The sequence below is a fragment of the Grammomys surdaster genome, unplaced genomic scaffold, assembly GCF_004785775.1.
Source record: "Grammomys surdaster isolate TR1022 unplaced genomic scaffold, NIH_TR_1.0 125941, whole genome shotgun sequence".
NCBI lineage: Eukaryota > Metazoa > Chordata > Mammalia > Rodentia > Muridae > Grammomys > Grammomys surdaster.
In genome coordinates, this window is record NW_021620763.1 from 4,872,882 (window position 1) to 4,884,532 (window position 11,651).

General features: G+C 39.3%; 1 protein-coding gene across 5 annotated transcripts in view; it reads left to right on the top strand.

Annotated features, from left to right (window-relative positions):
* The window catches only part of Hao2 (hydroxyacid oxidase 2), a 15,625-nt gene extending 9,309 nt beyond the window's left edge, over positions 1–6,316 (top strand). For 4 of the 5 annotated variants that reach the window (XM_028752996.1, XM_028752994.1, XM_028752995.1 and 1 more), the window contains 5 exons: positions 863–1,146; positions 2,330–2,539; positions 4,125–4,283; positions 4,586–4,655; positions 5,489–6,316. In XM_028752996.1, coding sequence (XP_028608829.1) covers positions 863–1,146; positions 2,330–2,539; positions 4,125–4,283; positions 4,586–4,655; positions 5,489–5,544 — 779 coding nt within the window. In that variant the 3' untranslated portion in view covers positions 5,545–6,316. The remainder of the gene's footprint in view (positions 1–862; positions 1,147–2,329; positions 2,540–4,124; positions 4,284–4,585; positions 4,656–5,488) is intronic. The other variant, XM_028752998.1, reaches the window with a different exon arrangement.
* The last annotated feature ends 5,335 nt before the right edge of the window (positions 6,317–11,651 follow it).

Sequence of the window (11,651 nt, forward strand, 5' to 3'; positions counted from 1 at the left end):
TGTGTGTGTGTGTGTGTGTGTGTGTGTGTGTGTGTGTGTGTGTGTGTATGGTGTGTGTGTGGTGTAGGTGTGTGTGTGTGTGAGGTGTGTGTGGTGTAGGTGTGTGTGGTATAGGTATGTGTGGTATATATGTAGTGTGTGTGTGTGAGAGAGATGCGTGTGTGTGAGGTGTATGGTGTGGGTGGGTGTAGTATACATGGGGGATGTATTTGTGTGTGTGTGTGTGTGTGTGTGTGTGTGTGTATTTCCCAGAAGTCTTCTAATTTTTTCCCCTTTGACTTCATGATACACTAGGCAATAAGTCTGAGGATTCTAGAGTTAAAGAGACAAACAGGCATGGCTAAGTGGAAACATTAATGTCCTATATGAAAATGGTTGACTGACTGTACGACTGAATGGTCTTGTAGTGAAGGGAAAGAAGCTGTCTCCTGCTGCTAAGAGCCATTGGCATTAATTTTTGATTAGGACAATTTCTCTGGCCATGAATGTAGCTTCACAGTGAAATCAAGGTCCTGGGGAGACACAATGAAATGATCAAAGTAGGAAATAAGAAATAACAACTCAGTAGCCATGACATTTATCAGCCAGTACCTTTCCCATTTGACAAAGGAACTAAGTCTCAAAGCCACACAGAAAGGCAAGTATGAGACTCAGCCTTCTCATTCTCAGGCATGCTTCTTCCCCCTACAGAGCTGCTTACACAGAAAAGAACACAAATGCTAGCCCTCTCCATTGAACCATGCCATCTTCAAGGGGAAGTAGAATGAACTCAAGTTTTCTCTCCACTCACTGGGCAACCTTGCCAGAGGCCAGGTCAGAAAAGCTCTGGCCTCCAAACTAGATCATGCCCTTTGCTTTCCAGCTGCTCAGGAGGCCAATATCTGCTATGTCATCGCCAGTTATTCCAGCTATACCCTGGAAGACATTGTTGCTGCGGCCCCCAGAGGCTTCCATTGGTTCCAACTCTACGTGCAGCCAGACTGGGACATCAATAAGCAGATGATTCAGAGGGTAGAAGCCTTGGGTTTCAAAGCTTTGGTGATCACTGTAGATGTGCCTATACTTGGTAATAGGCGAGGGGACAAGAGAAATGAGCTGAATCTGGAGGCAAACGTAATGCTGAAGGATCTCCGATCCCCTGGAGAGGTGAGAACGATATCAAACTCAATGGGCAGTTATTATAAGAAGCATTTGTGATAAGAAGAGATGACTAGTGTCCTTCCCTCTTTCTCTCCATTCTCCCTCCATCCACCCCTCCCCTTCTCCTTCCCTTTCTCCCTCCCACTCTCTAGTCTTCCTTTCTGCAAATATTTCCCCTACCTGCCTTGTTGTGGCAGACACTGGAAACATAGCAGTTAAAGAGGCTGACCTAGTTTTTATTGCCTTCCAGGGCCTCCTGGCAGGTAGAATTTATGACCAAATGTTCACACCCTTAAAAATGCTCAGCCTGTCATCAGAGATGTTTAAGCCAGGGCCAATGTTGGGAGACAGGGGAGCCTTAAAGAGGAGTTCTGCAGGAACTAGAGAGTAAATAAAGTGTTGTTCTCATACTTTCTTTTTCATGATGAGTTCAGAAAAGTGATAATTTTTCATAGGATGTACAGACAAACTGAGTCTCTGGAGAGGATGCTCACAGCACAGTTGTATAGCCAGCCAGTCTAGTCTGCTGGAACACTAATCTACTGCCTTGAATATTTAGAATTCATCCAGAATCATCAGGGCACTGCCATACATCTTTTGGAAACCTTTCAATCAAGGAACTACCATGGACACTTCATTAAATTCTGATGATGGAAAAGGATGGATTGCCCTTGAGAGCAAAACTCAAGGCTAAGATAACAGGGCTTTTCAGCCAGTGGGCCACTATGATTCCTCTGAGTGTCCCTGAACATTAGAATTTAAGGATATGTGCTGTGTAGTGTGAGCCAAGGCTAGATAACAGGCAATGCCTGGTTTAAGATCCTTTTTGCTTTTTTATTAGCTCAATCATAAAATGTCACTGTGTCCTTTGACTATTTTTCTTACTTGTCTCACATAATACATAACACACCTTTTTAAAGTACAGATTATGTCTCATCTGTCATTGTGTCTATCCAGATCCTAGAATAATTATCAAGAAAAGACATTGATTAACAGTCAGTGAACAGGTCATTGAAAGTAGAAATTCTTCATACAGATTTTGGAAGAGAAAGTGGTTAGCATCAGCAGTGAGTGGCATTGCTCAGTTTTCATAGCTTATAAATGACAGTGCTCCAGATGCATCTCATCTTCTGAGTCAATCAAGTGAGCATTCACCTGGGACTAAGAGTCATCTTCTAATCCCCTACAGAAAAATTGCACACTTTCTGCTCTCACGTCTTTGCCGACTACATCTCTCTGCTGGAATGATCTCCCCTTGCTTCAGAGAATGACTCGGTTGCCCATTATCCTCAAAGGGATTTTGACGAAAGAGGATGCAGAATTAGCATTGAAGCACAATGTCCAAGGCATCATTGTTTCCAACCATGGTGGGAGGCAGCTTGATGAGGTTCTTGCTTCCGTAAGTAGGAGGATGGTTAATCACTAATAAGAGCCTAGTGTTTGTATGATTATTTTCCTAAACTGTTTGTGTGACATATCTAAACTTTGTCACACTGCTGCAAAATAGATATACCCCTATTTTCAGATAGGGATTCCGGAGTTTAAAGTCATCAACTAGTGAGTACTGGTTCACAATAAATCAAGGAAGATGTTTGAAAGGCAGGACCCTGTCTACTGCCAGCAGTGATCAGACTGAAGATAATGTATCTTCATAGACTTTGGAAACTTCAAGTTTTCCTATTTGACACAATGCGGGAAGGAGCAGTACCTCCCAGAGGCACGTAAGCATTTTTTCAAAGTGGACCTGCAATGTCCTTGATTAATTCTTTAAAAAATAGATTCTTAGACAAGAAATTTGGAAGCCTCTCTCTTGTGTAGTCCAAGGCTTGTAGAATGGAGTGATTTCCAGAACCATCACTCCTCCACTAGATCCTCACTAGAGAGAACAGGTAGTAGATAGACAGGCCTGTCCAGAGAGAGGCTCACTCTGTTGTGTTTCTTAGTGAAAACTGGATTTGAAGGTACAGTTATGCTTCCTTCTTCTTAAGGCAGGAGAAGAAGACAAGGGAAATTGAGAGAACATGGGACTGGAAAGGGTTCCTTCTCTCCCAGGATCAGGCTTACAAATCTGCTCACTGACAGTGAATAGAGCCTTACTGTTAATAATGGGGTTTGAATCTGCTTTTCTTATTTCTTCTCATATAATTACTTTCAATGAGTAAAAAGTTTTCATACAACAAAATCAAAACTTCTGTGGAGAGATCCTTGAGATAGTGCTCTTCTCTCTGAACTGTGACTCAACAAGAGGTAGACTTATGTAGCCCAGGCTAGCTCTGAGCTCCTGATTCCTGGGTGCTGAGTTTGGAAGCCCCACCACGATTGGCTTCTCCATTCTATTTCTAACTCATTGTCAACTGCACTCCTGAGTATGGCTAGAGGGGCTTTTATAAATACGCTTATTGCCTTTTCATAGCTATTCCAAATAATTCTTGGATACTACTTTTCTCCAGTTATTACATGTAAGTCCAAAGTACATCCAGTGGTTCCTCCATACACACGTAAAAGGACAAAGTTGCTTTCTCCCTGTTGTTATTGTTATTACTACTGCTGCTATTATTTTCAGTCTGAGGCAGCATTCTGATGGATTCCTTGCCCAATGTCAGAGTCTGAAAACACTATTTCAATTCCTCTCCCCCAGTTTCCTTTAGAGAGGTTCAGATAACAACCAAAGGTAGCTCAGAACCATCTCTTCAAAGATCCTTGTCCTAGGTTCCAGATGGGGGCTGCTGTCCTAATCCATATAGAACTGGAGGAGTCGTCTGGAGGTCAGTGAGCAGGAGCTTCTGGTCTGCAAGAATCTCCAGCCCTTGGGAGCAGGGCCCTGAGTTCCTTTAGATTAAAACACAGTTAGAGATAGATATGTGAAGGTCTTGGACTTTGCTTGCATTTCCTGGTCCTATTCTACTTTGAGAGAACATTCATCCCATGACCTTTTGAGAAACAAAACAGAAATCCTTGAAGATGTGTGCATATTTCTCTTTCAGATTGATGCTCTGAGAGAAGTGGTGGCTACTGTCAAAGGGAAAATTGAAGTGTACATGGATGGTGGGGTTCGAACTGGCAATGATGTGCTGAAGGCACTGGCCCTTGGCGCTAGGTGCATTTTTCTTGGGAGACCAATCCTTTGGGGCCTTGCCTGCAAGGTAAGATTGCTAGCATGAGGTACAGAGCTCAGTACTCATTCCTATGGTTTTCCATAACCCATCTTCCAATGAAAACACTTCCTCAAGTTCTCACAAAATTGTTGCAGGTCACCTCACCTTCAGGCCTCTGAAGTGTTTTACAGACTTCAGCAGCCCTCACCTCAGTCTTTCCCCACTGGTTCCTTTTAAATTTTGTAAATTCTATCCCTTCTTGCAACTGTTCTGAATGTACACATGGTATGTAACCACCCAGTGGTCAAAATGTTCTTTCAAATCTCTGTCTCCTCCTTTATACTTTTCAGGGTGAACATGGTGTTAAGGAAGTTTTAAATATTCTCAAAGCAGAACTCCACACTAGTATGACACTTTCAGGTATGGATTCTGTTCATTCCTCTGGTATCAAACTTCAGGTGGGAGGTCTACAGATGGAAGATGAAGGTTCTTCATGGTGGTGAACCCTGCCTTAGCTTCATAGCTGTCGTGAAGACAAAACAGTTATAGAAATATCATAAAAAGAGATCAAGAACTGCTCTCTGAGAGTGGAAACCCTGTATTTTTCTCAAGGATATTGTTAATACTAAATTAGCTCAATTTGTAGGCCACCTAAGGCTTCTGCCCTGGATGTGAAATTTCCTACATTTCTATTTTAGGAAAAGAATCTCTCATTGGTTACATTCTTGTGTGTTTTCACATTTTGACATGGCTATGCATAAACTATGAGCATCTAGGAGATAATTGATTTCCCTTGCAAACAGGATTGCAATACAAATTTGATATAAGTAATACTTTATCAAGGTGAGCACAAAGGCTTGCTTCTGGTACATCATCCCAAGCCCAAGGAGGAAGAGAAGTAAGCTCTGTATAAAGAGGGGAAAACACATACATACATACAGAGAGAAAGAGAAAGAGAGAGAGAAAGAGAGAGAGAGAGAGACAGAGAAACAGAGAGACAGAGAGACAGAGAGAGACAGAGAGAGTCAGAGACAGACACAGACAGACAGACAGACAGACAGACAGACAGACAGAGACAGATAGAATGAACAGGTATGGAGGTAAATGTATAACTCCTGGGAGTTGCTTTCTCCAGCTATTTTGGGGGACTCAGGATCAAACTCATACTACCAGATCTCTATTCAAAGACCTCTTCCTGCTAAGCCTTCTCACTTGTCTAGAAACAAGCTCATAATTGTGACTGATTCTTTCAGGTTGCCGATCAGTTTCTGAGATCAGTCCAGACTTAATCCAGTTCTCCAGATTATAAAGACCTACCGAGATTGGCTACAAGAGAAATTCAAGCCTTCAACATACTTTGTGATGCTGTTCTTCTTGGATCCCATCATACCTAGTAGTTTGATCCCTCTACCCTCAAAAATTGAGAGGGATGGAGAAAAGATAGCTAATAGCTACAAGAGGGTGCATTTGGATGAAGGAATAACATGTAATGTTTTACAGGATAACTATAGTTGACAATTAATTGACTATGTCAAATAGTCATGTTCCAGCAAGAAAGGATGTAGTTATGTCTGATGTGACATGCCAGTTACTTTCCTTTGATTAGTATGTACATTATACATTATTGGAATGTTATACTGTGCCATAATTATGTGCAATCACTATATATCAATTAAAATAGCAATATATGTTCAAAAAGAAATGGAGATAGGGTTATCCTGATCTCTTTTTACTCATTCCTTCCTGAAAGAAATATTTTAAAACTTTAATCCATGTAGTCAAAGTCTGAAACATAATACAGCAGAGAGCAAATGAATGTGTGAATTATTCAAGGTTCTGACACAGCATGTTACAGAAATGTTATGATCTATTGCCTAATGTCCATTGTTGACAGTAGCTGACCACAAAAAAAAAGCAAGAGAAAGATTTTGAAACTCATTTTCAAGACTCTAAGATTAAATTAAAATTAACTATTCCAGTCACTTACTGATATATGAAAAAGAAGATATCTTTATTCTGATCATAATGATTTTGTCAAATAGATCTAAACCTTTTCAATAAAGTTTATAGAGTGAAAATAATTGTGAAAATAACTATAAAGACTTAAATCTGAGAAAATTTCTGCTACCTAGAAGTCAGCCTAGTACATAATTTTGTACAAACTCATAGATGAAAAACAAGCCTCACCCATTTCCAGGAGGATATGACCACACCTAGAAGGACTTTGCTCTTCTTTAACATGCTACACAGCCCCCAGACTCCCTTGATCGCAATCTAGATCCGTGTTTCTATAACATAGCATTATGCATCAGGCACCCTGGATTTCTATATCCCTCCATTTATGCATCAATAACTTAGGTCCCACCATTCTCATCCAACTAGAAACAACATGAAGCCGGGTGGTGGTGGCGCATGCCTTTAATCCCAGCACTTGGGAGGCAGAGGCAGGCGGATTTCTGAGTTCCAAGGCCAGCCTGGTCTACAGAGTGAGTTCCAGGACAGCCAGAACTACACAGAGAAACCCTGTCTCGAAAAACAAAACAACAACAACAACAACAACAACAAAGAAACAACATGAAAACACCTAGTACTTACTGTCCCCTGTGGTTGTCATAGTTATTCTTAGCTGTCAGTGTGACACAAACCCAGAGTCACCTAGAAAGAGGGAACCCTAAATGAAGAATTCCTTCAATCACATTGCCCTGTAGCCATATCTTGGAGGAATTTTCTTAATTACTAATTGATAGAGGGCCTGGCCTACTGTGTGCAGTGCAATCTCTGGGCAAGTGGGCCTGAGCTACATGAGGGGAAAAAAAGCTAGCTGAGCAAGCCAAAGGGCCAAGTCAACCTTTACCCTCTAGCCACCTCATAGCTTAACTTGTTCAAGCTCTCCTTGACTGATGGATATGCTGGGAAATTTCCTCCAGCTTCCTTGGGAGTAGTCAAATACTTATTGTAATAACTTCAAACTGCCACCACATGGGGTTTAACCTTAAACTTAGCACCTAGAGATTTGATTGGGTTTCTGTAGATTTGTTTGTTTTCAAGAATTAAAAAAAATCACAATAGTCCAAGGTATGGATATAATTTCATAAGCAGATAGTGAGATTATTTTGTTTATAAATGTAAATTCTCCCTGAATACATCTTCTTGGGTGGTAGCGCTGCCTTTTCTGGATCCTGGATCTAAAATAACTAAACTGCATTTTCTTCTAGGCTCCAACAGATAGAGTAGAAATTCTAAAGGAAGAAACCAAAACTATTACATAAAGAAAACACCAGTTAAGTATTCCCTATCCAGTTAAGTATTCCCTATTGTTCATAAGTTTGCATACTGACCCAATGGGCAATCAGTTCATGTGAGAAAGATACAAAATACCACACTAATTAAGCTAATTAAGAATATCAGAGTCAGGTTAGAGAGATGGCTCAGCCCTTAAAGGATAGCATCACAAGCAAAAATATAACAGTATCAGTCCTTTAATTTTGGCCAGTGACCAAGAATTGGCTAATACCTCCAAGTCCTTGGCATTGAAGCTCAGGGGTTCATCATTTAAAAAAAAAAGAAAAAAGAAACCACAATTACAACAATGTAAATGAAGGAGAGAGGAAACTTACAAAACATTTGTTTAGTCACAATAAAATAGTTAATTCAGTCATAACATGACAATTGTTTTCAACTTAAGCCTTTTTGATTCTTTTTAAACATGAATTGTTTTGATTAATACATCTGGACCATGGTTATGGTCATATAAATCTCAAATGTGTTGCCAAGGTAGGAATGACTGTGGTGAGGTAGAGGGCTCAGAAGTTTCCAAGCAGAAACAAAAGGGAGTCAGGACAAGATGGCATTACCTTAGTCACTTCAAAATAAATGCATATTAAGACCCAGAAAGAAATGGTTTAAAATGTAAAAGCATTCTGTATTACAATATGACCTGACATAAAGTAGACAGAAGACATAAGCAGACATTTCATCAATGGAAGTATGAAGATAGAAAACACTCACATAGCAAGATGATCAACACCATGCACACTAAGGACCTCTAAATGAAAATAATGGGAACCACTGAATACCTCCTGGGATACCACAGAGTCAAAACCACACCAACACCAAATTATACCAAGGATGGATATTGCTTGTGTGCATTTAAAACTGCGTACCACTTTGTAAGACAGTTTGTCAATTTGCCACAAAACTAAACATCTTTGTTGAATGAACTGGCTATGGTGAGTTATGATGTGTATCCCAATATGGTTTTATCTATGTCCACCTACATAGAAAACAAGTGTATGGGAGTCTTCACAGAAACTCCATTCACAACTGCCCAAACTTGGCACCTGCCAAGGTTAATAATTAGTAGGTTAATGGATAAATGTTGGACACCAGATATTATTTGGTTCCAGGGGGATGGGGCTATCAAACCATGAAAAGACAAGGAAGAACCTTAAAGATATGTCACTAAAGGCAAAAAGCCAGTCATAAAAAGCTGTATCTTTTAAAATTCTAAACATATGCCATTGTGGAAGAAGCAAAACAACCAAGATAGCAGGCCAGTGCAGCTTCATTTATGTAACAACTGCATTCTTTAAGTTCAGGACGTCGAACTGCAAGAGCCTTTGCATTTATGGGCTATATAGCTATGGGAACCCTGTACTTCTTGTTAATTTTGCTCTGAAACTCAAACTGTCTTTAAAATAAACTATTACTTCTTGTTAATTTTGCTCTGAAACTCAAACTGTCTTTAAAATAAACTATGTAGATACTAATTTCCACTGGAGGAATGTAGCTCAGTGGTAGAACAGTTGATCATCATGCCTGAGATTCTGGGGTCAATCTCAAATAGCAGGGGAAAATGGGAAACACACCTGATGTGCAGTAAATGCAAATACCTACTAAATGTATTAGAATTCTTATGTCAAGATTTTTATGAGCAAGGCGGGCCATATGACTCTTGATATTGTTGAAAAATATTTGATTATATATATGTGTATGTGTGATGGACTATAGGCATGAATGTGTACCACATGTGTGTGTTGCTTCCAGAAGCCTGGAAGGGTATTGGAGCCTCTAGAACATTACAGATAGTTGTGAGTAACCATGTGGCTGCTGGGGACCAAAGGCAAATCCTCCACAAGGACAGGAGTGATCTTCAACACTGAGCCATCTCTGCAGTCCCTCTTGGCTTGAACTTAACAATCTACTCATTAAACTTTTTGAGTGGGCTCATTGGGTGAAGAGGATAAACAATTAAATTCTTCTTCTTTTTTTTTTTTTTTTTTTTGGTCTGAGAAAATCTTGCTTCAACTATAGTTCCACAAATAGAATATTTTCCCATATCTTCACCAACACCTAATGACTTCAGCTTTTTAAATATTTAAAAAACTAACTGTGGTTCTTAAGAACCTAGTTTGAACTAGATTTAGTAAAGGCTTAAGTACATTATAACTGAGAAGAAATCCTCAAGAAAGAAAGACAAATGGCTGAGAACCATGGTAGCTTACTTTCTTCTTTTCAAAAGAGTGGAATTACAAGATCAGAATATTGGCACAAAGTGACCACACACTGGGTTTTGTTTTGTTTTTAACTTCTTGTGATATTCAATTAATGATTATCATTACTTAATAGTAAGAATATGAGAAAATCACCAAAACTTTCAACAATAAAGAAAAAGTTATTATTTGTAGTATATTTGCATGAGAGAATGTCACAAGGACATAATCTTTTCAAAGAACACCAATGCCACAAGAAACCCCTTTTAAGTACATCCATGTGACATAATAAGGATACAACACCACATCTGCTATTATCTCAATGTAGGACACATGCGAATGCAGGCACATATGTGCAAGTCTACAAAATCACCCAAGGTGAGACAGAAGCACACATATGTGAACAATATTATCTTGTAACAGGAATTTGCTTTTACTTTTCTTCTTTGTTTTTTTCTCATTCCCAAATTATTCTCAACAACAACCACAACCACAACAACAACAACAACAACAATACCCAAAGTGTTGAACTATGCTACAGCCGGAGTAAACCTTAGACATGTCACTAAACAAAAGAAGTTGGTAAAATAATCAAAAATTGTATAAATCCTTTTATATGAAATCTTCAAACAGACAAAGCTATAGAGATAACTTTCGCCCAGAGTTAGGAATGGATATGGAGAGCAAGTAGCAACTATTGATGAGAATGTGGCTTTTTCATGGATGAGAAATACTCTAAGTTATATAGTGTTGATAGTTTTACAAGAGTAAACAAACTCTGAATTTTATATTTTAATTATGACCCAATCAGTATATAAATTTTGTAAATAAAGTTGCCTAAAGAAAAATACAATGTAAGCTTAGTAAACAATATTCTGCTAAAAATATTTTTGAAAGATTTTATCTTATTTCTAATTTTTTAATTGTGCATATCTTCATGTGTATGTATACATGAGTGTAAGTGCCCACAGAGGCTAGAGGAGGGTGTCAGATTCTCTGGACCTAGAGTTACAGGTGGTTATGAGTCATGAGACATAGGAGCATGGAAACAAGCTCTGGTGTTCTGCAAGAGTAGTACACAACACTCCCTTAACCAGCGAGCCGTAGCTCTAGGCCCTGAAAACATTTTTTAAAGGAGGAAGGAATAAAGTTGGAGATGGAATCAAGAACCTGGGGCAGAATGTGACTGTGCAGTGCCTCCTGTCTAAATATTATCCCAGCCTTGACCCAGGTCCAGAGTAAATGGCTCTTTTGAGAACAAAACTTAGAGATGCTCCCAGAGACTCTCCTATCCTTGTATTAAATCAGTTACCCATGAAAATGAACTATAACCTAAGTCAAAAGTAAACCATCCCCTGAGAGCACCTTATCTGCTCAAGCAATACACATTTCTTCAGGCTACCCTGTGGGACTGTATTTAAAATAATCATGGTCAGGACCACATCTTAGCTATAAGTAATACTAACTAGTTGAACATTTCTATTGTCTCCTACCCCAATTCTTCCTCTGTTTAAACCCAACCTTCATGCCAGTACCTAAAGATAGACTTGAGATCACTGGATTCCTTTGTTAATTGAAGTCGCCAGAAAGAAGAAGAGAGGTGGGTTGGAGTAGAAAGGGAGACAGAAAAGCTACACTTTTGTTAAAGATTCTAAAGATCAAATGACTAAACATCAAGATTTACAGAGAGTTAAAATATTACAGACTGGAGCCAAAATATTGTGGGCTATTTCTGGTTCCTTTGAAAATCTGCCATTTCCCAAATTAACTAAATCCTGTGGTTATCTATTAAGAAAAGACCTTGGTCACATAGAAACCTACCACAGCAGAAGTTTTCTGAAACACATACTGGGAGGAAGGGAGGAAAAGAGGGAGGAAGAGAGAGAGAGAGAGAGAGAGAGAGAGAGAGAGAGAGAGAGAGAGA